At 44.9% G+C, this 27,256-nt stretch overlaps 1 protein-coding gene across 1 annotated transcript in view; it reads left to right on the top strand.

The window, feature by feature from the left end:
- Positions 1-27,256, top strand: part of GLDN (gliomedin) — a 75,312-nt gene that overhangs the window by 25,029 nt on the left and 23,027 nt on the right. The window contains exons 2-4 of the mRNA XM_077127892.1: positions 7,613-7,664; positions 15,657-15,674; positions 16,032-16,139. Coding sequence (XP_076984007.1) covers positions 7,613-7,664; positions 15,657-15,674; positions 16,032-16,139 — 178 coding nt within the window. The remainder of the gene's footprint in view (positions 1-7,612; positions 7,665-15,656; positions 15,675-16,031; positions 16,140-27,256) is intronic.

Consider the following 27,256-nt stretch of genomic DNA (forward strand, 5'->3'; position numbering starts at 1 on the left):
TTATCCCTTAAATCCTAATTTCTTGGTTATGATACTGTGGCCCCACTCCTAGGAAGTTGGGCTGGTCTCCACCCCATCCTAATCCATTTAGCAGTATAGGAAAGTCTGGCAGATACCATGTTTTTTTCCCCATAGCGTTATATTTTAACCTCCTTTATGAACCAGTGCTTCAGCATCTACTGGACTGACCCACTCCTACATGATCCTGAGTCCAGAGCCCTACGCAGACACTACTACCCAAGATAGCATGAAAGGTTTGTGTGGTGTTACTCTGCAGACAAAGGGCATATCCACGGTTTCTGTGTTTGCCATGATTGATGTGGACAGGAGGGATACCAGCCATGTGTCAATACTCTTACTAGATAACTCTGGAGTCTCCAAGGTCCTGTTTCCTCAGGGTTATTGGAGTGTCTGCAAGAACAAAGTTATTCTAATTAAACAGTGCAAAGAGAAACAGGTAACCATGTGCCAAATTATTAGTTCACATGAACAATGTTACTGCCAGTCAGAAGGGAATAATACCATTGGTTGATGCACAACTCCTCCCAGTCGAGTGAGTAATCAATAATCTAGTACATATTGAGTACCTGCTATGTGCTTAGTACCATTCCAGTGCTGGGAGAGGGAATGGATGAGTGAACGGGGCAAACAGAGAAATGATGACAGTCCCTCCCTGGTAGAGCTTGATGGAGAAATCAGAGCAATGCGTAGGAAAATGAGCAAACGACTGGCCACTCCCTTAATGCAGCTGTGTTCCAAGGTGAGCAACTGGTGGGAATTAGGGTGTTTGGGGAAGGCTGGGCAGGATTCAACTGGGCTCTGAGGATCCCATGAGGGATGAATCAGCAGGAGCACACAACCTCTAGAGGTAGATATGGGAGGCAGAAGATGCAAGGACATGCTCATGTCAGCTGATAAATGCTTGACATCCAGGGTTTCAGTGACCCTCTCTGGTGCTGAAGGATTTCATACCCCAAAACTTCACTGTTGTGCCTCGGAAGTAACCTTCTACAAGTCAAACCCACATCCCTGCTGGGGTTTGCAGACTGTTCCAGTGTGAATTCCTGCCTTCTACAGGGATGAGTCCAGAGTGTCTGACCCCAGCTTCGGGCCCCCATGAGAGATTCTTCCCTCACCTGTGGTCTGACCCTCCAGCAATGAGCTGCTGGGTTACCACATTCATTCTCCTTTTCTCCAGTTCAAGGAATCTTAGTCAATGGCAGGCTGATTTTCAGCTCCCTGGGACTTTATCTAACAGATCATTTGCATGCGCATAATAATAGCAATTTGCATGATTAAGGGGAGTCATAAGAGCATTCAATTGTCTAAGCTGGAATTTAAGTTACAAAATAGGTCAGATCTAGAAGGTGACTTGGAATTTAAACAATATTCCAGCTATCAAACCACAGCGTGTTCTTGGGGAACTTCAGAGAAATCATGTCAGGGCACATTGTTTTGCAGCCTGCGGGTGACAAAGGGCAGGTTTGCTCTCCTCCTTTTACACAAATTAGTCCTGAAAGTAAAAGGCGAGAGGAAGGTTTTGGGTTTAGAGGAGCAGTGGCAGCCCACCACATTTAGCTCTATTCATTCTGATGACAAGGGAACACTCTCAGTTAAACGGTTCATTTTTACAAAGAAGAGACTCACTTGAAACTGACACATCTTCAACTAGCAAAATTCTAATAATCCTGTTCATATGCAAAGTAAACTAAAGCAAAAATGAGCATTTCAAGTTGAATTCAGACAATTGCATTTGCAAAGAAATTTGCAGTATGAGACGTTGTAGATGAGGGGAAATAGAACTCAGTTCTGGAAGCCAGCTGGGTGAGCCTGTGCCAACTGCTGCACTGGCTTTCTCTGGAGCTCAGCTTTCTCATCCCTCCTCCTCTCACTCCAGGGCCTCCAAGCATCCCTCTCCACCCCCATACTTTATTCTCCCGTGGAGCCATTAGGATTCTGAAGAGCAGAATTTGCAGATCATCTGATGGGTCAGACTCTCTTATTTTCCAGATAAGATACTAAGACTAACCCCACCCCAGTTCACCCAAAGCAGCTCCATTTTAATTTGTGCTGTGTTTTGGAGGTTGGCAATTCCCCCCCCCCCCCCCCACAGTTTATTTTGGCAGGAAAAGGCCAGTGGTTAACGAACAATTTGAAAATCACTGGATTAGACAACTATTCTAGCTCATTTTATGTTCGCTTGTCCAGAAGCAACCGAGATCCCTCCAAGTTTTCAAGAGATGGAGTAATTGTCAGGCCGTGGTGTGTGGGTTCTCAGGAATAGCCTGTCACTAGGCACATCGCATGGGTATACATGTCACTCGCTAGTTCTTTTCTCCCTCTCTGAATTACTGAAAACATAGCAAAGAAAAAATCTTCTGTTAACCCAACATGTCTTTTAAAGCTGTATAAACTAGGAAGTTTAATTCCCTTCCCCTTTTTTATCCCCTAGTCTCAGTCACCAGGGGAAAAATAATCTCAGTTAATGGTTGGGTTAGTATGTCTCCCATGTATTCTCTGTGCTTATATAGACAAATCTAGATATTATTTTTCAAACAAAAAATTGTATTTTGATATGTAATTGGGCTGCACCTTGCTTTTATCACTTAACAGTATGTCAAGGCCATCTTTCCAGATTAGTACAAATAGATCCACCTCATTCTTTTTAATCTGTTTAAATCTGTTACTTATGAACGTTGAGGTTGTTTGCATTTTTTTTTTGGCCAACCCAAACAATGCTGCAATGAGCATTCTTAGCCAAATGTCCTGATATGCTCTTCCTACAAGTAAGATTCCTAATTCATAGCATTTTCTTTTCAATAGATACTGCCAAATTATGTCCTAACTCTTCTGAGTTTGAATTAAAGTTAGCTGAAGCCATCTGATGCTATCAGTCCATTATTTTTTCTCCTGAGACCCCTTCCTTGCCCCAAGATACTCATGAGTTCTACTAATCCAAGTAGATGAGTTCTGCTTCCGGGGAGAAAACTGGAAGGCCTCTCTGGACAGGCCACTGGTGGGACCTGTTTTGGCTGTCATCTCTCATAGCTGCTATAGGTTGTAAACGCAGAAGACTAAGTCCCCATATTCTGTGATGTGACCCTGTACACCACTGGGGAGATGATCCTGATGGACCACAGTGTTTCTTCTGAGGAGACAATCCCACCTCCTCCATGAGGCAAACACCAGGCTGAAGCTGGAGCTCTCAGAGGTGTTGTCCTTTGTTTGACACTCATGGTGATTGACTGTTGTCCCCACAAAGCACGCCCTTTGCACTTACAGCTGGATTGGGAGGGGGCGTCCACTACTGCCATGGGTCATTTCCCATGTCTCACCCACTGGCTTTCCAGTACCATCAGATCTTCCACTAACCCAGATTAGTGGTACGTCGTCAACTTCAAGATAACTTTCCTCCTTGGAGACCACTGAAGCCCCTTCCTAATGGAACCATTTCATCCCAGGGAAGAAGCTCTAGATTTGTGACCCAATTCTTGGCACTGGGGGTACAGACTAAACAGAACAAGGTTCCTGCTTTCAAAATGCTTCCATTCTTTGTGGAGAGGGAGCAGGCAATAAATCAATACATGCATAAAGAAGATAATACTGGATAATGATTAGTGCTGTGAAGATAATACAGCCAGGTGAGGTGATAGTGAGCTGCTGCTGGACTGTTTTCTGTTAGGTAGTCAGGGAAAGTCTCGCTGATGAGGTAACCTTTGGCCCAAGCCTCAGTGGAGCCAACCAGGTGAAGATGTGGGTCACGGCATACAAGGAATGGCAGAGACCCATGGAGGAGGCCAGTGTGGCTGGAGCAGAGTGACCGATGGGGGAGCATGGTGGGAAATGGCTCTGACAGGGGCAGGCCTGTCACCTCCAGGATAACAACTTCTAAGGCTCCTTCCAGCTCCAGTATTTTCAAATCCTAGATCAAGATTTAAGATGCCCTCTGTGCCAAGTGTGATGCTTTAATTTCACAGTCTAGATTGTGTGGGACTTCAATTTGGAACTTTCTTATTTTCATCCAAATTATTAATCACTATTCTCAGGGGCAAAACGTTTCTGATTTTCTTATTGCCTTACCTTTTCATACCGTATGTTTCATCTCAATACAACCTTGTATAGCTCAGATATTTTAGACGAATAGTCCTAGGTGAAATCTATACAATTTACAGGTAAATAATCTAAGTGGATTTAGCATATAAATGAAGCCAAAGATCAGGAAATGAAAATTCCTCATAGTTTTTATAGAAACTGTTCCTGACCCAGACCAGTAATGAGTGTCAAAGAGAAAGGCTAATCTTCCCTATTGATGCTTCTTTTGTTTCAAACTATACCTTTTGCTATGATCCCGCAGGCAACAAATGAAGCATTGTGGAGCCTTTTCAAGTCCTCTCAATGGAGAATTATATATTTTTTAAGACAATAAATTTTGTTCATAGTGCAGCTGATTACATTCATTTATGAAAATGAGCAAAAACAGTGAATCCGTTTTTTTCTGTCTGATTACATTATGATAATCACCAGCACCATAATAGAAAGTGCAGTGGATCTGGAATAAAAAAACCTGGGGTTGAGCCCAGCTCTTTCACTAGCAAGCTGCATGACCTGGAATCAATGTCACCCTTCTAAGCCTCGATTTTCTTATCTGTATAAGAGGTAGAACAATACTGCCCAGTATACTTCGGCTCAAAAGTTGTTGGGGCAGGGAGGGAAGGGAAGGATGTGGTCATGGGGAGGGGCATGCGGGTTATTTCCAAGTTTGGAAAATATTGGTAAGTCTCTCGTTCTTAAGCTGCGGGGTGGAATATGTGTGTTTGTTTTATTATTAATCTTTAAATTGTTCATGCATAACTTATATGTTTGTAAGGATGTATATTTCACACTAAATTTCTGAAGTAATAAATGAATACCTATTGACATACTTGATAAAAAGGAAATACAGGGTAAGTTTTCTTCTGGATCCCCTAGGAAATGCAATAAACCTAGATAGAAGACAAAGTATTTTTTCCCTCAAATCAGAACACATTCTTTTAAAAAATGGTGAATTGAAAAGGTAATCAGTGAAATTTTTGAACAAGACCAAAGGGCATATCATGCTTTGTGGTATCACGCTCTCTCCCTCCCTGATGCTCCACTCCCCCTCACTCGAAGTTTCTTAGGTCTCTCTCCAACAATATTCTAGGTATTTACAAGCATATATGTGCATGTGCCACTTTTTTACATGAATGGAATAACTTTTTGCTGCTTTGTGCTTGCTTTTTCTTTTATCTTGGAGACCTGTCAATATCAACCCTAAGGATTTACATTCATTTTTTTTCACAGCTATTCAGTATTCCATTACATGGATATGCCATAGCGTATATAACCAAACTTCACTGATATGTTGTTTCAGATTTTTGTACTTGTCCATATTTCTGCCACAACCATCTTCATACTTCCATCTTTTCTTATGGAAAAACTATATAAGTTATCTCACATCCCAAAGTATAATTGATGGATCAAATAGTAGATCCATTTAACTTGTAGTAGATACTGCCAGACTGCCCCCCAAAACCAGTGTTCCTTTATATTTCCATCAACAGCATATGGCAGGGCGTGTTTCCTAACACCCTCGCCATAATGTGTCCTGTCAAACTTTATTTTGATTGGTAGGGGCTTAGAAGCAGGAATTTCTTTCTCCTCTCCGCCCTGATCTGTATCTTTTTTTTCCTGTCAGACTTTTTATTTGCAAATCTAAGAGCTGAAATAGTATTTCATTGTTTTATTTCTTTGACGCAAGTGTAAATGAATCTCTCTTTTTGTTCTAAACTTCCTGCTTGGGTCCTTTGCTCAATTTTCTTTCGGGTAGTTGTTCCTTTACTTAATGCTTTGTATAAGAGCTCTTTACATACTAGACAAATTAGCCCTTTGCAATTAATTTTCTAAGTTTGTGTTTTTCTTTTGTTAATGCTTGTAATACTTTTCCTCTTGCAGACATTTTAAATTATTAGGTTAAATTATTAGAATTTATCACATTCTTCCTATATATGTTTTGTGTTTTGTTTCTTTCCAACTCTAATACTATTATGAATATTCATCCTGAGTTTTTCTCTAGTGCTTTTACTACTTTGCTCCTTACTTTTAAAGTTTTGACCAATGTGGCTTAATTTATTTATTCAGTGTATAGACTGAAGTACAGATCCAGCTTTTATTTTTTACTAGCTATCTATCCAACTATTTCAATTCCATTTCTTTTTTCACATGGGCAGGCACTGGGAACTGAACCCAGGTCTTTGGCATGGCAGGTGAGAACTCTATCTGCTGAGCCACCATGACTCTCAATTCTATTTCTTAATAAGTTTTCCAACCACTCCTTTGAAATGCAGTAGTTGAGTCTAAAAATTGCTGTGTCTATAAGCTGAAGATTCTTGGGAGGTAAATTGATACATGAAAGAAGTAAATCATTACAGACAGAAGGAACAAGGCTGGTAGTTGTAGCCTGCACATTGTTGGAACCATCCAAACAGTAAAAATAGAGTTTGCTTATCATGTGCTGGGTCCTGTTTTTAAGTGTGTTGCATGTATTAGCTTATTTAATCCTCACAGTCATGCTAGAATTTAGGTACCATCAACTCCATTTACACACAAGGATACTGAAGCACAGAGAGGTTAAGTAATGTGCCCAAGGTCACACAGCTTGTAAATGGCAAAGTCATGATTTGAACCTGGGCAGTTTGGCTGTCCACACTCTATGCACCTCCATGGAATGGAAAACACTTTTATGTGTGCCTACATGCCAGACATTGTTCTAAGAACTTCATGCCATGATTTCACTTAATCCTCACAACAATACTAAAAGTTACGTACTATCGCTATACCACTTTTCAAATGAGCAAACTGAGACAGAATGTGGCTGGGTAGAAGTGGTGTTAGGTAAGCCAGAGAAGAAGGAATTTTGCTGTGTAATTTCAGAGCAACCAGGAGTTAAAAAGTGTTTGAATTGGTGTTAATGCAATCATATTTGGTTTTTTGTGAAGCTAATTGGGAGCATGGAAAATGAGTGGGGAAGGCGTGGGCACAGATAGCAGGTTCATACCACAGTGGGGAGTAGGGAGTGTCTACTTGTCATGAGACTCTCCGCTATCACTGGGGCAGTTTCCATGGGCCAGGGACTGGGCTACTCAACCTGCAAGGCAGGGATATTTATATTTACAGAGGAGGAAACCAAAGTGCCAAGAGGTTGTCTACCTTGCCCACACTCACCCAGCTGGTAAGTGCTCACTCCTTACTGTGGAGCCCGTAGCCCCAAACCCCCTTTCCTGAGGCCCACAAATAGAGCCCTCTTGATGCTGGCGGCGTGGCTCAATGCAGTGAGGTGGATTTGGTGATTCTTTTCTTTGCCAACTTCGGTCATCTCAGAGTTTCTTAGAAAGCAAGGAGATTCTGTTGATGATGTCAATAAATGATATCAAATATCTTTAGATCTTTTCATTTCTTTTAGTTTTAGGTTCACTATTTTTCTCCTGAAGTTACTCGGTCAATCTTTACCATTGTTCTCTCCAGGTATGTATAAAAGGCGCATTCGGGCCACCGCCTACTGGGCTGCTGATAACCCCCGTTTCCCCCCCTGCAGGTCCGCGTGATGGTGGAGCTGTGCAACAGCACCAGGGGCATCTGCCTGACAGGTAGGCTGGCACCGCGGCTGCCTGAGGTCTTTGCGTACGGCAGCCGCCTGAGGTCTACAGGCACTGCAAGGCCCCCCTGCTGGTGGAGAGACCTGCAGCAGGATAACACCTAGGGGTGTTTTGAGTTATAACAATACATGTTAGTTTACTTTCACCAGATGTTTTTAATGGGCTGAAAGCCAACTGTAATATTATTGTGAAATATAATATTTTCAGCATTGCCATAGAAATACAGCCACGGAAAATTACAAGGACTTTGGTAATTAGAAACATGTAGTACCTTGAACCAGGGCCATCGATGGTCTTCCTAGTCCCATTAATTTACGAAAGGGAAACGAAAGACAGGAAAAGGACCTCGCTGAGTTCTTTATCAGAGAAGTAACACTTTTCCTACGTCCTGCAGACTGCATGAATGGTAAGTTCTTCGAGCAAACAGCCAACTAATAGAGAAGAGTTCTTTGGAGGAGTCGCCTGTGTGGCCCTTCCGTGTCCTGGGTGCGACTTTAGGTTGGTCACATCCTACCTCTGCTACTTTTCTAAAATGAATCAAGGGCAGATAGGACGGAGGGAAATAATTGACATCCAGCCTTGGGAGGAGGCAGGGCTGGTGGGTGAGGGCGGGGAGCGGGAGGTGGTTTTGATGTGACGCTCTGTACCTGAGTCTGTCAGAGCGCTCAGTCTCGCCTGATGCCAGGCCTGCCTCCTGCTTTTAGGAGGTGGACACAAAGGCAGACCGAGATCCCAGTGCGTCACCCCACTCATCCTCGCCCCCATCCCCTGGCCAAAGAAGGCAAAGGAGTCTCAGCTTGAGACACTGCATTGCCTGCCTTTCCAACTGTAGGGTAGCTCTTGGAGGAGACAGGAAATTGTTTTCTCATTAGAACAGTCCATTGTGGAGTTGAAGCACAACTCCCAATGACTTTTAAAGATAACTGCAAGTTTTTAAAGCCACTTGAAACTTTTGTTGGGCCAGGCTACTCAGTGGCCACCATTGCTAGAGAGGTAGGGTTTGAAAAGCCCTGTGTGGTGTGTATTTAATTGTAAGAAAACTCACCCTTTTCTGGAATAGTTTCCTCAGCACCCTCTCGTTACCTACATTTCATAGGAGCCCAGTTATTGTTCATTAAATTAATAAACCTGTGGTTTGTATAAGTGAGTAAAGGGAGGTGGTGGATGACAAGAAAGAAGCTTTCCTCAGAAACCCCAGTGTCTATGCCTGACTCTTGTTCATTTATTCTGGCCTCAGAGAGGAAAGCTGCAATGCTGTGAGCCCGTGGCTTCTTGGGAAATGCTAACTGAATAACTCAAGTCACATTTTAGCCCTCACAGAAAATTAAATATCTTCAGAACTGCTTGGTCCTTTATTCAGACGCTTTTGTAGCTTAAGCATCTTTCATCCATCTCTGGAAGTTGCTTTTCAGAGCCCCCATAAGTGACAGTAATGAGTGCTGGAGAAATGCTCAGATGGATGGAATTACAGGCACAAAAGCTTTGTCGAGAGGTACCGGAAAAGCCTCTTCCTTTTTGATTTTCCTAGTGATAGAATGAGAGACGGGCTGTTTGGTGGATGTGCGTGATGGAGCTATTGAGACCGCTTAGTGGAGACTGACGGGGGGAGGGGATGGCATGCGTGCTAGAAATGGGTCGAGGTGGTTATTCTCTGGCACCTCAGAATACTTTCTAAAAGCCAGTACTTTCTCCTTTCACGCCAGCTTGAAATTGGGCCTCCCTTTACACAGAAAGCTCTTCAATGAAAACTTAGGTGTGAAAAGGACTAGTTGGAAAGTGAGGTGGTACCTTGGCTTGGGTACACTGCCCGGAATGGCAGAGGTGGGTGGTGGCAGGTCCTAAGGCTTAACTGGGCTGCTTCAGGGGTGCCCAAGGGGCCGAGCCTTGGTGGAGAGCTCACTCAAGGAGCCCAAGTGATAGCAGGCAGTGTGGGTCACCTGAGCAGACCCTGGGCTTGGGGCGTGAGAGCAGACCTAGTGTTTGTTTTCTGCACATTTTAATAAGATATATTTACATATGAGATGATCAGTGTCTCGCAGTGTCATCACCTACTTGTGCAAGCATCATCACATTCTATTTTAAACCATTTTCATTGATCCAAAGAGGAAAATAACAGGCATAAAAAAAAAACCAAAACACCCCCTACCCCTTATCCCATCCCCAACCCCCATTACTGACCCTTAATTTTGGTGTGTCACACTTGTTACTGTTGAAGAATAGAACCATGTACAGTTAACTATAGTCCATCGCTTTCAATAGGTACTTTTTTCCCCAAAAGGTACTTTTTCCCCCATATACCAATCTATTATTAACTCTTTGTACAAGTGTTGTACATTTATGCTAGCTTATGAAATAGCTTACTTATATTTGTAATGTTACTCTTAAACAATACCTAGAAGTTCATTGTGCTATGCAATCTCAATCTAAACATCTGGCTTTTCTTCTGGTGACATACATGACCCTAAACAACCCCTTTCAACCAAATTCACCTGCCATTCGGCACTATTACTTATAAAGACCTACTTTAACAGTGGATTTATCTCTGAAAAAGCAGGCACTTGTAACTTGAGGCTAGTCCAGCTGTGACTATGAAACCCCATTCCTGTTCGTTTTCCTTTACTCGGCTGTGGTTGCCATGGGGATAAGGATGCTGGGCGGCTTCGTACAGGCTGCATCTCAGGTGAGCAGCGAGAACAATCCGCTAGCTGGGGTAGTGAGGTGTTTCTGCCGGCACAGAGTTTGTTAAACCGCAAACTTCTCTGAAAATGTTTTTCTGGAAGCATCTTACTCTGAGCCCTGATTTCTTGGGATCCCAAAAGCATATCTTTTGGAAGAGCAGGTGTCTTGAAAACAGCAGATTCTTGGGTGATTCTCACCTACAGTAGCCTCTACATGTGGACTTGAAAAAAATCACTAAACCATTGCCTTGCTGAATTGCCGGCTGGGTAGAGGCACTGCAAATCCACAGGGCCCGTTCTTTTTGCAGCCAAGTGACCCTAACCCACTGGTGGCAGTTGTCACTACTCCCTTATCCTATACCCAGGCAACATCAGTAATGGATCACAGCTGCTACTGAATGTGGTCTCATTTTGGTATTTTCTGGCAATCAGAATTGGCACTTGAGACAAACCTATTTGCCATCCCTATTTTTGTTAAGGTTGTCATGGCCATAATCCAAAGTTGAAATGCAAGATACGAGTGGCTTGAAGCTGCAGTCCAATGGGGCATGCAAGGAAAGAGCCCTTTCCAGGTCAGGGCTCTGGTGCCCTGGGATTAGCTGAACTGCTGGTGGCAGAGACAGCCGCAAGGGGATTACTGCCATTCACAGGGAGGGTCCTTAGGTCCAAAGCTGTTGCCAATGCAACCTTGGGAAATGGATGGACCAGTTAGGTCTCAGGAACAGCTAGTGCAGCTCAACTGACTTAGCTGTTGGACTGCACTGACCCAGATAGCCAGCTGTTCTGGTATGGGTCTCTCCGGGCTATCCCAAGCTTGCCCCACTCTCATGGGAATAGGGAGACACCGCCCCCTCGTGCCCGTCCATATCCTTGCTTTGGCCAGAGCTTCTGTCTGACCCTGAAGCTCTGTGGTCCTGTGTGAATCCAGGGGAGTTCTTGCTGGGGAGGTAGGAGTGGGGGGAAAGCAGGACTGTTACCCTCCAGGGGTAGTCTAGGCTAGAAGGTATCACGTCCGTGGAGCTGCTCCTGTCCCCAGCTCTTTCTAAAAGAAATTGGATTTTTGCCTAGCTTTTTCCCTTCTATCAACAAGACTCTGGGAAATTTATAGCCACTTCCCGTGTGGTCATTGCTAAGCAGGGGCCTTGGATCAGGAAACACCCATTTGGACAGAAATCCAGGGTGAGAGGGGAAGCTGCTCAAGGGAAATTAGAGATGCCCAGAGGTGCTTCTCTTCCCTGTGATCTGGAATGCCTGGGGCTGAAGGAACCACATGGGTCGGATCTTCAGGGGCCTGCAGAGTTATTTGAAGGCCATTGCTGGCCCTGAGAATGGAGAGTGAGGCTTGCTTTTCTTTATTATTCATTCCCTGTAACTGCTATGCCTATTTTCCTGTCTCAGTTAAGATTCTTCTGTTTGTTAGAAGCAGAAACCCACTAGAGCTTGCTTGAGAAAAAAGAAAGGGTTGGGGTGGAGGGAGGGTGTGAATTATTATCAGGATAGAGAGGTGTATTTGTCAAGATCGGTTAGGCCATGCTGAGTTCACAGACGAATCCTAAAATCTCAGTGGATTAGCACAGAAGAGTTTTCTTTCCCCCTCCACAAAGCCTAGTGAAATACGGGCAATTCCCTAAGGCACTTCTGTTCCTCTGGTGATTCGGGGTTCAGGCTGCTGCCATCTTGTGCTCCATCGTCTCAATGTGGCAAACTAAGGCCACCCCCAAAGGGGAAGAGATGGGACCAAAGGATAGCCTTTCTTTAAGGTCCAGGCCTGAAAGTGTCTCTCCTTCCCCTGATGGATCCCCTGGTAGAACCCATCACTCACAATGCCCCAGCCTAGGGGGCGGAAAATGTGATTTTTCCGTGTGCCCCAGAAGAGGAAAATGAGATCAGGTTTGGTGAACACGAAGCCTTCCCTCACACAAGTGCATCTGCCAGAAGCAGAGGGCAGGAGGGATGGAGCTAGGGGTTGGAAAGCCATCAGGAGCCCCCACAGCTCCTCTCTTTATCTTTCTGACGGTCTGGGGCCACCTTTCTGCTTCTCACTCTTTGTTCTCTGCAGCCTGATACTCTCGGCCATCTATAGCCCTCTGGCTTACAAAACTAGGGTCACTGTGAGCCAATTTTAAGTTTCAAGGAGGAAAGAACATCAAATTGGCTCAGCTCCTATCAAGTGCCATCCAGTTCTAAGTAACTGCTCAGACTATAGGGTGGGTACATTCAGAGCCAGCTAGGTAGTTTGCAGAGCCCAGTACAAAATGAAAATGCAGGGCCTCTTGTTCAAAAAGCAGGAAAACACTTTTCTTTTCTCCCACAGTCTCTCTCCCTCAATTTGTCATGGTGTTTGTTTGCTGTTTAATGTCATACTCCCTTCAGCCTGGGATATTCACAGGGTGAGTACAGACCCTGCCCGTCCCCAGGGGCTCCACCCTGTGACTTTGGCACACAAGGCCCCAACCTCAGCCCTCCCTGCCCTTGCACCCGGGCCCCCACCAAGAATGGATGATGACAGCAGTCCCTGACCAGAGTGGGGAGGGTAGAGGGGCAGTCAAGAGGCAGGGGAGCAGACAGCCCAAAACCTCTGGGGGAGGGGGGCGGCAGGAAGTGGTAGGAGCTGAGGCTTCAAGCCCCTGGCCCCTCCATTGCCCCATCAGACTTCGCTTACAAAACACAAATTCAAAGATACATTTAAGAATTTCCAGATGGTGAGTGCAGATTGTTAAACCCCCTTCTGAGCTCAGGTCCCTGTGACTGCACTAGTCACCTGCCCATCTTGCCAACCCTGGTACACTATTGGCATAATCGTGGCTATCCACATGTGTTCCTAGAGGATCTGTTATTCAAGAAGGGGAGAAGGATCAGGAACTGAGAAAAGCCCCTCCCCCAAAGGTTTTCCAAGTCTCCAGTGGGCATGCATTATTTGGCACTCACTGTGGGCAGCGGTCTGCTTTGACTTCTGAGCTGTGTGGACCTGTTTGTCATCCTTTATCTTTTGAAATTCTCTTCTTCCTTAGCTTCTGGGCGCTGGACCTGCTCACTTTCCTCCTCCATCTTCTGGTTACTTTTTCTCTTGTTTCCCGGTGCCTCCTCTTCCACCTTCCTCCCTACAGGTGGGATATGATCTCCTTACCCCTCCATCCCCAAATTTGGCCCAGGCATTTTGCTCTTGCCTCGAGACTAGTAGCTCTAAGCCTTTTAAGAGTCAGGGGCTCCTCTGAGGATTTGCTGGTGGTGACTGTCTTTCCCGGGAAATGTCACACCAGGTCACAGGGCTGAGGACATTGTGAATCTGAATCACTTGCGGGGCTTGGTAAAAATGCAGGTTCCTGGGCCTCATCCCAACACCAACTCTAGAGATGGGGTCCAGGAACCTGCATTTTATCAAGCATTCCAGGTGGCTCCAGGGACTCCGATGACTGAGAATTGTAGCAATGGGGTGTCTGTGGACCCTGACAGGAAGTCCTCATCTAAACACTTCACTATAGGAAGACCCTTGAGCACAGCTAATGCGTCCTAAATATGCAGCTGGGACCTCTCACCATGTGGAGCATGATTATCACACCGTCCTGGGAACCCTCAAAACCTACTACATGTGGTCAGTTCTTTCTGATTTACCTTTGGCACATGTGCACATCTGAACTTGGCTCCATCTGTAGTTGGAAATGACGACTGGTTAATTTCTCCTGGCCTCTGTCAACGGCTCCACCACCCCTTTACCAGTGCACTGTTGCCATCTGGTGGCAAAATCATGTAGCCACAGGCTGTTCTGACTAGAAAATGCAGTACCATTTTCAGCAAATCATTTTTGCCTGGAGTCGGATGTCTAGTGAAAACATGCCTTCAAACTCTTCTTATTCCTCAGAGCCTCTCACAGGAGGCCCGCTCCATCAGTATCCTTAGCTCCCAAGGAACCAGGAAAGGCCTCATTCTTTTGACTTTTATATTTCAGCGGAAAAGTAACACGGAATCCTATTTACTCTTCTGCTGAAATACCTCTTGCATTTCTAACTTAGCAACACATTTATCCACAACCCTATCCCTGATTTTAATTTCAAAGGTTCTCTGGGTTTTCTCTCTATTGTCTCCCTCCTTCTTTCCCTCCTTTCCTCGTTCCCTCCCCTCCTTCCTTCTCATCTCCTCCTAGTTCAATTCAACTTCCAGCTAGAAACAGGATCTCAAACGCACGCTGATTTCGCGTTCCCACCTCTGTGGGAACACTTTCTCCTGCTGCTCCTCTCCATCGAATGCCCGACCCTCACCCTTCGCCCATCTTAGGCCTGCTGTGTCTTCACTGCCCCAGCCTCTGAGGAAGCCTCCTCAGAATGCCGTGTGCCCGGACTTGCCCAGCACCCCTTGGGGGATTGCTTCTCTGTAGCTCCCTCTTATTTCACTGTGGCTTGAAAGGGTTTGTCTCATTTCCCCAAGTAAGTTCAAACACAACAGACAAGGGGAAGAGGAATCCTGCTTCTTTGCATGCCCTGTACACGTAGAGTTTGGTGCACATAGTAAGTGTTTACTAAATGCTTGTTTTCTGAATGGTCACTGGCTTAGATGTATGGAAGTGATTACCACAATATTGGTAAGCCCTATATGTGGCTTAGAGAAACAAAAGTACCTCAGCTGCTCATGTTACAACCTCATTAGTTTGTCTGAGTGCTCCGATACAATAGTTGACAATAAAACACGCCAATTATGGAAGCAAAATTAGTTTGTTAGATTATGTGTAAAGGATTCATCTGAACCTCTAAGTTCCTCTAGTAATTTCACACTGAGGAAGACACTTTTTTCCAGATCTAGGTCCTTTTTATGCAGTAAAATGAAGACCCAGAGAACCAAATTCTACTCTCAATCCCCCTTGATGGCCCAGAGACCAGCCAGCTGGGTGAGGGTACTTGGACTACCCTCCTGGGAGCCAAGTCTCATCCCTGCGAGGAGGCACTGCCCTTTGCAGGACTTGCCCTGGGCTGGGGTGGCACTCAGGCTCCCCTTCGTTGTCTCACTGGGCCTCGGTTAACTAAGTCCATTGCTCAAGAGGTAACTATTTTATTCATCTATAGAGAAGCCACTCAAGCAAAAAGTGGTTTCGATAGGTGAATGGGGATCTTCGATGAATTGCTTTTAAGGCTCTTTGGGGCAAATATAAGGAGTCTTAAATGAAAGGCATGGGTTCAATTTCTTACAGAGTCACTAGGTAACTAGTACAATGTAAGGGGAGGCGGGCTGTCTTTGTTTTGTGGGTTGTGATACTGGTTTTTCTTTCTTCCACCCATGGTTTTACATCTTAATTTCTTTTTCATTGTTGTTGCAGGACCCCCTGGTCCCCCAGGTAAGTGTCCATGGACTTTCCAACTTCGTGGGGAGGGTATGGGTGGTTGTATCCCCAAGAACCTTCAGAAAACATAGAGGTGGGGAAGGGGAGGCAGCCGCAACAATGCCCCCCCTTCTCTCTGCCCCCAGTGCTGAGCTCTCCTGCACCCCCCCCCACCCACTCTGAGAACCACCATCACCATTCCCCCCTCTGTCCCTGCCTCAGGCAGGGGCAGGGGAGGTGGAGAAGGAAGTGAAGAAGCCAGAGAGGATACGGGAAAAAACATCAGTGCTTGGTCAGTTTCATAGGCTAAAAGAAATCACATTAGCTTCGTGGGTATTTTGCAAATGTTCCTGTTTCTGTGTTTTGACGCAGGACCTCCGGGAATTGATGGGTTACCAGGACATAACGGATCAGATGGACAGCCTGGCCTCCAAGGCCCTAAAGGAGAAAAAGGAGCAAATGGAAAAAGAGGAAAAATGGGTATTTTCCAACTCTTCTAATTAATGTTACCATTACTTGTCTCCTTATACGCATTTTGGATGGGCTATAGTTGTGTGCAATGGGGATAAGTATTTCATCTGTACGTGAAATGCTGGCTTAACTCTTGTGGAAGCTATTGTGCTCTGTGGTATAAGAGGCATTCTCTGGGTTCAACCCTGACAAATGTAGGCTTCCGACTGGCGAAGTGGTCTCCTGGGAACTGACTCTCATCCTTCTGCTTCAGACTGAAGACTGGAAGGTGCAGGAATGGGCACAGCCGGGAAGGGCACTGCCACAGTGGGGTGATGGCTGTATGTGCTGGGGCCCTGTGTTTCCTCAGCGTTCACTTCCTGCCTTGCCTTTTCATGGCTCCTTCCTGTCCACTACGTCTTTGTGTTTGATTGAAAAATCAATTGACTGATGTTGCCTCCTGGTAAAGATTTTCCTGGCCAAAGGAATAGTTGGAAGTATCTGAGTAGAAGGACAGCCCCCACCCCCTAAGCCTGAACACAGCACCTTCTACCCAAGGCTGGCACTCAGGTCATATGGACCCAACTGCCAGGGTTTCTCCTTCAGGGACCAGCGGACTATTATAAAGATGGGGCTGGTGTCCCAAAGAACTTCCCCTGCCTGATGTGAGTGGAGGCGTTGCCACCACATAAGCAAAGGCCCGGAAGCACCGAAGTGCCCAGGACTCAACAAGAAGCAGGGGGTTTGTGCTGGAGCCTACAGGAAGTGAGGCTGGGAGACTGGGCAGGGTGAGTTCTGAAGGGTTCTAGGTGCTTCTCCAGGGGAGTGGGTAGAGAAGCGCTGGGAGGATTCTTCTGAGGAAAGATGGCCTATGGCAGTGGAGAGGCTCAAGTGCAAGGGGGAAGAGGGTGGAGAGACTACTCAGGAGGCATCTAGAGGGGCCTGCTCTTAGCCACCAGTCAAGAACACGTTAAGGGGGTAGGGAGAGGTTGTTTTTAGCAAGCAGTTCTACTGCACCCTCTTATTTTTTTTCACCCTCTTAGCCCTTCTACCTAAAGTCACCTGGACAGGCTCTGGGCTAGAAGAAATAGTAGAAAATTCTTCCAGACAGCACAATCCCCTCTTTCAGCTCTTATTTCCCTAAGTAATTTAAGTGAGAGCCAGTGGAGATGGAGAAAATTGTTGAGCACCTCTGCCACTTGGCACAGCCTACCTGCTGGTGCTCCAGGGGGCAGCCTTCTGTAAAACGTGCCATGCACCATCCCAGCCAGTGCAGTCCACAGAAGGCAGCAATTAGAATTGGAATTATGGAGGAGTAAGGGGTTGTTATGTGTCGGATAATAATTATAATTACAAGTGAGCATCAGCATAGAATAATGATGGCTGCCAGTGTGCAGACGTTTGGTTTATCCCGGGAAGACCCTCAAAATGTGATCCAGTCTTGAGCATTCAGCAATGAGCATTATGAGGGCACCCCGCTAGTGCTGGGGGTGGGGTGGTGGGAAAGGGATGTTTTCTAGAAAGGTTTGAGATAGATCTCTGATCTTGTGGAGATGGCTTGGCATGCAGCCTACAGCCCACGAGGGCAGACAGAGAAGAGTTCCTTCATTTATGTAGCACAGATTTGTTGAGCCTTAAGCATGTATTTATGTGTCAAGCACTGTTCCAGATGCTGGGGATCTAGAAATGGAAAACCTGGCAAAAACCCCTGAGTTCACAGAGCTCACATTGTAGTTGAAAGAGATGGACAATAAACAAGTAGAATCTATCATCTGTTGTATGGTGCTGAGTGCTAAAGGGAGAAATCAGAGAGCAGGCAGAGGGGATGGAAAGTGTCTGGGAGAGGGATTTTAATCTTAGAGTGCGAGGCCAGGAAAGCTGTCCCTGGGAAGGAACCTTTGAGCAAACACCTAGAGGAGGTGAGAGAGTGAGTCTCGTGGATATCAGGGGAAATCCACTGTGCCTGCAGCATATGAGGAGCCAGGCTAGTCAGAAAAGTGGCTGAGAGGTTGAAGTTACAGAGTTAGGTCAGAGAGGGAACAAGGCCAGATCAGTTTGGGTCTGTGCATTTTGAAGTGTACTCAGAGTGAGACGGGGACGATTTTAAGCAGAGAAGAGACGTAGCCTGGCATATCATTGAAAAGGATCGCTCTGGCACCTGAGCTGAGAATAGATTGTAGGAGGGAGGGAGGAGGCAAGAGATGATGGAGGCTTGGAGCAGGGGGCAGCAGTAGAGGAGCACCGATTCCGGACATCCGTCAAGTTGTTGCTGGGTATCAGCCACGTTAGACTGAGATGCCGCCACTAAACTTGAGGATGGAACTTGAGTCACCAAGGATCCCAGCAGGAAGTCCCTGCCCAGGGCAGGGAAAGTAGGACACTAACCACCATTCTTCATGTGTAAAGACAAAAATTCTTTGAAGAGGCTGCCTCCACAGGTAAAAGGTTCCTAGAAGCCCTGCACAATCCTGGGTCAGTCCAGCCCTGGGACCAACCGGAGCTGGCTGGGAGACTGGGCAGCACCCCAAGCCCAAGCCCCACTGGCAGTGGCCAGATTCTCTGGCCTAGTTTCCTATAGGCAGGGTGGGTTGTACACACCAACCACCAATGTCTTTGCCCACTGCCTACTTCGCGGGGCTCTTCCTGGAACCGCACCCTCAGGGGAGGTGGTGTCCAGCCTTGGCCTGTGCTACACGCTGTATGGACAGCCACCGGATGGGAGGACATGGGCTGGGGCTGGGGCTCTGTAAGGTACCTGGATAAGCCTCCAGGCAGCAAATGAGGTGCTTTGTCACCAGGGTTTCTTCTTCAGGGGCCAGTGAAGATTTTGATGGGCACCAAAGTCTTCACCCCTGCTCCCGACACTTGTCCTTCAGTCTCTCCCAAATGAGAGGCCTGTGGCCCTGCTCCATGGTGAGGGCTAATTCTGGCTCAGAATACCCCAGGACCCGCTCTTCAAGATGACCCTGCAGGAATTACCCCTCTCACCCTGAGGTCTCAGGAAGGCCAGGGCAGCTTCGCATGGAAAGGGCACAGACAGGGACGGGGCAGCCACAGGGAAGGGGGAGCAATTCAAGGGCACTTGCAGCTTATCATGCTTTGAAGACACAAGCCTGCTCTATTGCCTATTAGTTTATCTAATCCTTATTCTGCTCACAGTTTCATAGGGGAGAGAGACTCTTCATTAATCCATTAATCTATTAATTTAACAATGATTGATTAAGCCCCCTCTTTTTGCCAGGCACCGAGGATACAAGGTAGGTTAATATAGACATGTTCCCTCCTTCATGGATCATGCAGTCTAATGGGAATAGTAAGTTTTTTGTTTTTTTTTTTTTTAATCCCAAACTAGAATATAACATTGATAAAAGCAGTGAAGGACAGAGGCATGGTGTATCTACTCTACCTCCGAGTACTGCTGATTTTACCTCTAAATATCACTCAACTCCACAGGTCTTTCCACACCCTGCCTGCGCCCACCCACCACCCCTTCTTCCTGCACCACTGAGTGGCTTCTGAGCTGGTCTCCTGCCTCTTGCTTCCTAGTCTGCTAGCTTTGATGTGCCCCACAGAGGAGCCAGGAGCTCTGAGAATGTATGTACAGGGTGAATGGGCCAAGTTAAAAAAATCAGGGAATACTTTTCTGGGGGCAAAGTTTGCAGAGTGGAACAGGGGAAAGGAAGAAGGGAAGAATCCAGGCAGAGGGAGCAGCATGTGCAAAGACCCTGAGGCAGGAGGGGCATGTAAATTATAAGAGAAGGGAAAAGGCAGCGGGCTGAGCACAAAGGGAAGAAAAGGGCCAGTGTGCTAGGAGTGGGGATGGAGAGGGAGATGGCCCAGAGCCACAGGATCCCAAGAGGAACTGAGAGCAATGAGGAGCCTCTGAAGGATTTCAAGTAGGGAAGAGTGACATGTTCAGAAATGTTTTTGTAAAGTATCTCCCATGACTCCCGTGTTAAAGGAGAGTTAAAGGATCATCAGTGGTTTTCCTGGAAGAGACTAGGGGAGGGCAGGAACAGGAGTGTATTCCAGAAAGAGGGAACAATGAATGCTGTTTCCAAGAAAAAGGAAAAAGGGATTGTGCCCACAGAGATAGTGACTGAGGGTGAGATGAGCAATTGAGCAATCCTCTAAATAATAATAAATAGCTGACTTATTGCAGGCACTCTACTTAGTACTCTATATACTTTTCCATTTAATCCTTGCAAGGGCCCTGTGGGAATGAATACTTTTGTTAATCATCTTTTTCCAGATGAAGAAACCTTGTCCTTTAGTTTCACAAACAAACCAAGCTCACCCTTGCCTCAGGGCCTTTGCACTGCTGTCCATGTCTGGGACGCCCTCCTCCTGCCTTCACATGCCAGCTGTCCTTCTCATGGTACAGTTCTCAGCTCAGATGTCACCTCTGCTGTGAGATTGTCCCTCACCTCTGTGCCTTACCCCTGCCTTGCCTCCTCATTTGCATCCCCTACTCTCTTCTAGAGCATTTATCTTTCCAGGAAATTCTCATTTTGCTTATTTATTGACGTGCTTATGGTCTGACTTCCCAGATGGAATGTGAGATCCATGGGAGCAGGGACTGTGATAGTCTCTACCTCCAGTACCTGGAATGCCCAGCCAAGGAGCCCAGTAAATATTGTCGAACAATGCAAATGACTTGGCTAATGTCAAGTGCTATTAAGTAGAGGCGACAGGACTTGAATCCAGGACTCTCAGACACCTGGGCCCTGCTCTAACGAACAGGGCAGGAATAAACAGGAAAGGCTTTGAGAACTGGTGCACCTCACTGTTGCACTCCTAACCTGAGCTGATGCTGAGTCTAACTGACAGGGCTGAAAAGATTCTAAGTCTTTAAGAGAAACCTGCGGGATGTTTGAAAGAATATGCAGTTCAGTGAGCAGTAAACCTCTGGTCACAGCATTGATTATGCACCTATTGCTTTCAAGTCAGAGGAAGGAGTGGAAGAAGCTCTAGGAGTGCTTGGCTCAGCACCCAATTAGTTCAAGTTGCTCCACCGTCTGTGCCTTGGTTTCCCCATCTGTAGAGTGAAGACATTGGGTGACAACAACTCTAATTTGTCTTCCACTTTTTCAATACTCTGTTATAGTTTTTTACCATAAAGGTAGGGTCTATGTCTTATAGGTTTTATTATTTGTCACAGCTCTTAGACCCAAGTCGAAGTTCAAACAGTAATTGACGAATGAAAGAATGAGAAGTATAGAACCTAGTTTCCATACCTAAAGGCTAACAGTCCAGTTGGATGAGAAGATATATTTTATACACAGCACATACTTAATAACTATATATTCTAGTTTTAAGGCTACTTTATGCTTCACAGCAGGCAATACACCTGGAAGAGAAAGCTCACTTCCCCGTGCAGATGATGAACAAATAGGAACATGGGTAAAGGATGGATTGTGCAGTAGAATCAAGTGTAAAGGACAGAAAGAGAGAGAAGGGTGGTCTGACATCTTAGAAATAAGTAGATAGTAGTCTCCAATGCCTTAGAGCAGCTAAAAGTAAAAACCTAAAATGATGGAATTATAACCCAAACCAAACTCTGAAATCTGTTTTACAATTAATTGTTTGCAATGTGCTTTGAAATGTATTGCTTTTTAGTATAAATGTTATTTTTCACACAAAAAAGAAAAGATATATTTCTTCCAGCCTCCAGTGTTTTGGAGCAGCTAGAAGGAAAAATCTGAAATAGAGGAATGGTAACCCACAACAAACTCTGAAATCTGCTCTGTATCTACTTATTGAAGTGTACTTTAAAAATCATTGCTTTTTTTTTCCCTTTTCTTTGTACATATTTAATATTGAACAATCAAAAACATTTTAAAAAAAATAAGTAGAGAGAAGATGGCGAGGGCATTGCAGGTGGAGACAGGTGGGGACAGAAGGGCCTGGGCCCAGAGGCACTAGGTGAAAAGGAGGTGAGGGGCCGGGCAGGTCACGAGGCAGGTCACGGGCAGGTCACAAGGGTACTTGAGAAGTACTATAGGTACTTAAGAGGAAGACTACTTTGATGAAGCAAGAGCTTAAGCTCTCTAGCCTAACAATCATTTCCAGTGTATTGACGTCTCAAAGATAACTCTCAGGTTCTGACCCTGGAGACCCGAGCAACCATGGCAGGCTGGTATGGCTTGGGTTTGAGTCCTGGCCCTTCCACCTCCTAGCTGTGTGCCCTTGAGTAAATTACCTAATCTCTCTGTGCCACCTTTTCCTCATGTATAGAATAAGGGCAATCATCATACCAGCTTCATGGGTTGTTGGGAAGATTGAATGAGTTATGATATATCTGAAGTGCTTGGAAACATGTCTGGCACATAGTCAGTGTTGTTTTCTTGTTTCTAAAAGGGGGCACTTGATTTTTTTCCCCAATGATATGTTTTATTTAACATACTACTAGAAATATTATCATTTCAACATCTAATTAATAGGAACAATTTGGATATTTTGCATACTTTCTTTTCTGGACCAAGTCTTGGAAATTCGGTATACTTTTTACACTTGAAGCACATCTCAACTTGGACTAGACATGCTTCAAGAGGTCACTAACCATATGTGGATACTAATTGTTCTGTTGAACAGCATAAGTCTAGACTAGTCATATGGCCCCACCTAACTGCAAATGGGCTGGCAAATTGTGATATCCTCTTGTCTCTAGGAAATGTTGGTGAAAACTAGTAATATCTATCCCAAGTAGAGAGATAGAAAGAATCCAGATCCTTCATGACATCACTGAGCCACTAAATTAAACCACATCGGAACATCTTCTAAAATAAGCCTTATTTTCTAATTATGATAAGTAATAAATGCCGCATGTAGTTTAAGGCAGTTTGAATTGGTTTATTTATTTTGTTATTTGAAAATCCTGCCGATATAATTTTGCATTGTACAAGTAAATATGTAAAGAATAAGAGAATAAATGTAAGCTAAAAGGATAAGTTAAAAGTCACTTGAAATCTCAGAGATAATATTTTAGAGTGTATTTTTTGAGATACGTATATGCGTATGGATATGTATGTGTGTATGGAGGCACTGGATTTTTGAGCAGAAGGAAATTTAGGTGGAAATACGGGAAGAATTAGAACTGAAAGAGACTTAAATGTTGTCAAATGCGCATCTACCATCTTATATGGAGCTCGACATTCTAACTATTGCCTCAAAACCAAGCATTTTCTCTCTCCATTTACCTCTCATTTTCTCACAAGTTAATGCTGCACTGTCTTCTCTAAAAATCGAACGCTGGTAAAAATAGGTATAAATCCTCTTCCCTTCCCGCGTCTTCGGACTGGGTTTTGTGCAATACTCTCTGACCCCTGTTCCCCCTATCTTAGTCAGTGACAGATGGAATTGCCAAAAATGAAACCTCCTCTCTCATCCCTGCGGTGAGGATGATGGAGCTGGCTACTGTTCAGAGAATTCCACATAATTCTAATGCTGGTGAAAGGGGTTATTTTGAGCAGGTACCACCAAGGAAGAAGAATAGCAGAGACCCATTTCTAGTGCACGATTTAGGCTAGCAGAATCTGGCCTTTTTTCTTCTAGCAGGATGTGCTTACCTGCAGCCAGCTAAGAGTTGCAGAACAAACAACGCCAGGGTCTAAATTATACTAGTGTCACTGTGCACAGCTTATAGCCCTGACCTTCTCAGAGTCAGGGTAGATAGAAAGTGCCACACACAGGTCCTCTGATGGTGAACAGCGATCAGGTTTTGTTTCATCTGTGACATACACAGCCAACACATGGTAAAGGCAGTTTTACCAACGAAGATGAGGTGACCCTTTGTCAGAGGTAACCATCAGCAGGAGGGCAAAGACAGACTTAAACACAGATAAATGTCCCCCACTCTTCCTGTGTGATAGCTCAAAAATGGCAGTTCACATCCCAGCTAAGAGCCTTTAATAGCTTTAATATCTTAAGCAAAGATCTTTAATATCTTTAAGTGTTTGTTTCTGTGGGGGCTGCATTACAGCAATAACACTTTCCTATTTCCCACACGGTCTTTTTAAGAAAGAAAATAAAGGGCCTAAGAGGAAGGAATAAAAGCAAGAAAAGGGAAATTGGATGATGATGCAGAAAGGCTCTTTGCCACTAGAATAAATGCCTTACAAAGAAAACTCTGAAATAGCTAGCAGATCCTGTTTCCTGAGCATTGCTAAATCTGGGTCATGTGAACCCTGTAAAAGGTATCAGTTCACTTGCTGTATTGTGCTGGCTGGACTCTATGGCAAGGTTCATGTCTGTTGTCTCCTTCAGATAAGATAGTCAAATTGTCTATTTAAAATATGACAAAAGAACATCTTCTCATGCAGAGGCACCCGCCTAAGGGCTCTTCTCAAGTGAGGGAGCCACTGTTCCCAAGATATCCTGGTGACTGTGGGCAGGGAAGACTGAGAGGGACGGGCTTTCCATGCTGCTGTGAGAGACAGATTGAGTCATGACCCTCCCAAGAGGTATGATTTGACCCCTGGATTAATGAATCCTCGGCAGGGCAAGTGTTGACCATGGAGGGGTCTGGGCTCCCCCGCCCCGCCCTGTTCCTCTTCACCTCTTCAGCTGTGTTCTCTAGCACATGGTGCGTGCCTGAGGTTACCCCTGGCAGAGGCAGGGAACCCAGGGCTCTGATTCCCGTCAGCTAATTTCATGATTTTCACTGAGTTACCGTTTTCGGTGTGTGTTTGTGTGTATATTGCTGGCTGAAATCTAGCAAATCTGTTTTCGTTCATTACATTTACAAGCAGTGACTAACACTTTGAGGTTCTTTCATGCATTGATGTCTTCCTTAGGATGATCTGTGGAGGGTCCTTTGAAATGGAGGAGCAGAGACCATTTTGAAGATGTATCACTCTTCTGGGGTAAATGAAAGGTGCAGTGCTAACTCCAGCTTTAAGTTTTAAGGAATAATTACTTTTGATGACAGTGGGGAGTATTCAAGTATGGTTGGTGATATGTTGTGGTAAAATAACACCCTCCACCCCCCACACCATTGCTGAAAAGCCAAACAGGTAGTGTAGAGAGACTTTGGGGATTTGATGGGAACTCAATCTAAATGATGTATAAGTGCCTTCCAATCATGATTCTCTTGAGAAGATTACATTGCAATCTTATGGGGCTGGCAGGAGTCTGGGGTGGAGGTGAGAAATCTGGTGGAAGGAAAATTGCTATACCAAAAGGAGGACAACTGGAGAATGAAGATTGGTCAAGTTGATGGTGTTAAGATAGGTATAAATGGGGCAGTTCTTTTTCCAGGCCCTGCAAGAAGGGGTACAGGGACTGGCAGAATAATTAGAAAAGACAATGGAGAGCTGAGCTCCAGCCCTCTTAGTTATGGACTTTGAGAGGAACTAAAGGTTTACTTTCTCTGAAACATGCCTCTGACTCCTTGTTGCCACAAGGCCCTCTACTGAGAACTATGTCCAGGGGGGCTGCAACAAATATTCTCTGCAATAGGGAATATTGATTTACATCTGGCAATACATTTGCATAATGTCAGGCAATCCTTCCTCCCTCAGGGTTTCTCTGAACCTTGTACTCATGAGTTCTTGTGGCTTTTTGTAGATTCCTTGAGATTTTCTATATAAACAATCATGTTGCCTGCAAATAAAGACAGTTTTAATTCTTCCTTTCCATTCTGTTTGCCTTTTATTTCTTTTTTCTTGTCTTGTTGCATTGGTTAGAATCTCCAGTACAATGTTAAATAGAAGTGATGAGAGTGGAGATCCTTGTCTTGTTCCTGATGCTATGGGGGAAGCATTTAGTCCTTTACCATTAAGGATGATGTTAGCTATAGATTTTTCATAGATGCCCTTTATCAGATTAAGGAAGTTCCCTCATATTGCTAGTTTGATGAGAATTTTTAAGAATGGATGTTGAATTTGATCTAATGCCTTTTCTGCATCTATTGAGATGATATGATTTTTCTTGCTTAGTTTGTTAATATGGGTAAGTACATTGATTGAATGATTCAAATTTTGTTTTCTATTTTGGAGGGCAGTTAAATTACTTAAAATTAAGTTTGATCCATTTGAAGCTTGTTTTAAAACTTTGTTATGGTGATTCCACAGCAGCCTTTTCTCTCAGTCTAATTTAGCCCCACTACAAAGACAAAGGTCTTCTAAGGTCCTTATCCAAAATCCCATTATTTTATGAGGTCTCTCCATTTTGGTGGGAATGAGTATTATTCTGTGTTTGATCTCTGAGAATTGCATAGGGAACTTTCTGTTGCTTCTTCCCCCAAACTTATAGAGTTTCACCCCACACACACGCATATCAGTACCCAGCCAAATACTCAATGGAGCCAAATACTCAAGCTCTCCAAAGCTCTGTATACATAACTCCCTTCTCTCCAAAACTCTACCTGGCAAACTCTAGCTGCCTGTACCTCCCCAAACTCTGATTTTTGTCTCCTTAACTCACCAAGAGTGCCAGCTTTTGTTTGGGTCCCTCGTCCCTATGGTGCTGCTAGAAAACTACCTCCCAGCAGTAAGCTAGGACAATTGGGGGTGCACTTAGTTTGCTCCCCTTCCCTCCCTTCCTGCATGCCATCCAAGGCTGAAATCAGTTGCTACACAGCTCTGGACTGACAATACTTATCCCATGTGCCTGCCGGTTAAGTGTCAAACTTTCTTATCAAGTTTGAAGAAGTAATAAAATGTGAAAACCAAAAAAGTTCAAAGAGAAAGGGGGGGGGTTGTGAGAAAATCAAGTTTAGCTTTCACACATGATGGTGCAGGAAAGGGCTGCAGAATAACTCAAATTGGTTTTGCAGGCAGGGAAGGAGAGCACTTCATATGTAAGCCTAGAATTAGTGCCAAATAGGTGGGAACAAGTTTAAATAAGTAACAGCCAGGGTCATTGAAAAATAAAGCATTATCAAAAGCGGGAACCTTTTGCCTGACATTTGAATTAGTTAGACTCTCTGGAAAGGCTGCAACCTCTGGAGTATCCAGAGGAACATGGGAGAGTCTGCGAGCTAGGCACAGGTATAACCATTTTGGCATTCTATTGTTTGGTGCGCCAGCCACCATTTTGTGTTTGGCTAGGTGCCCGTTCTTGCAAGATCATGAATAAATTCTTTTCTTATCCACAATCGGGTGAGCGTTTATTCACTTTCAAGTACAGTGTTTTTTTCTAACAAT

The sequence above is a fragment of the Tamandua tetradactyla genome, chromosome 14 (assembly GCF_023851605.1).
Source record: "Tamandua tetradactyla isolate mTamTet1 chromosome 14, mTamTet1.pri, whole genome shotgun sequence".
NCBI classification, from domain to species: domain Eukaryota; kingdom Metazoa; phylum Chordata; class Mammalia; order Pilosa; family Myrmecophagidae; genus Tamandua; species Tamandua tetradactyla.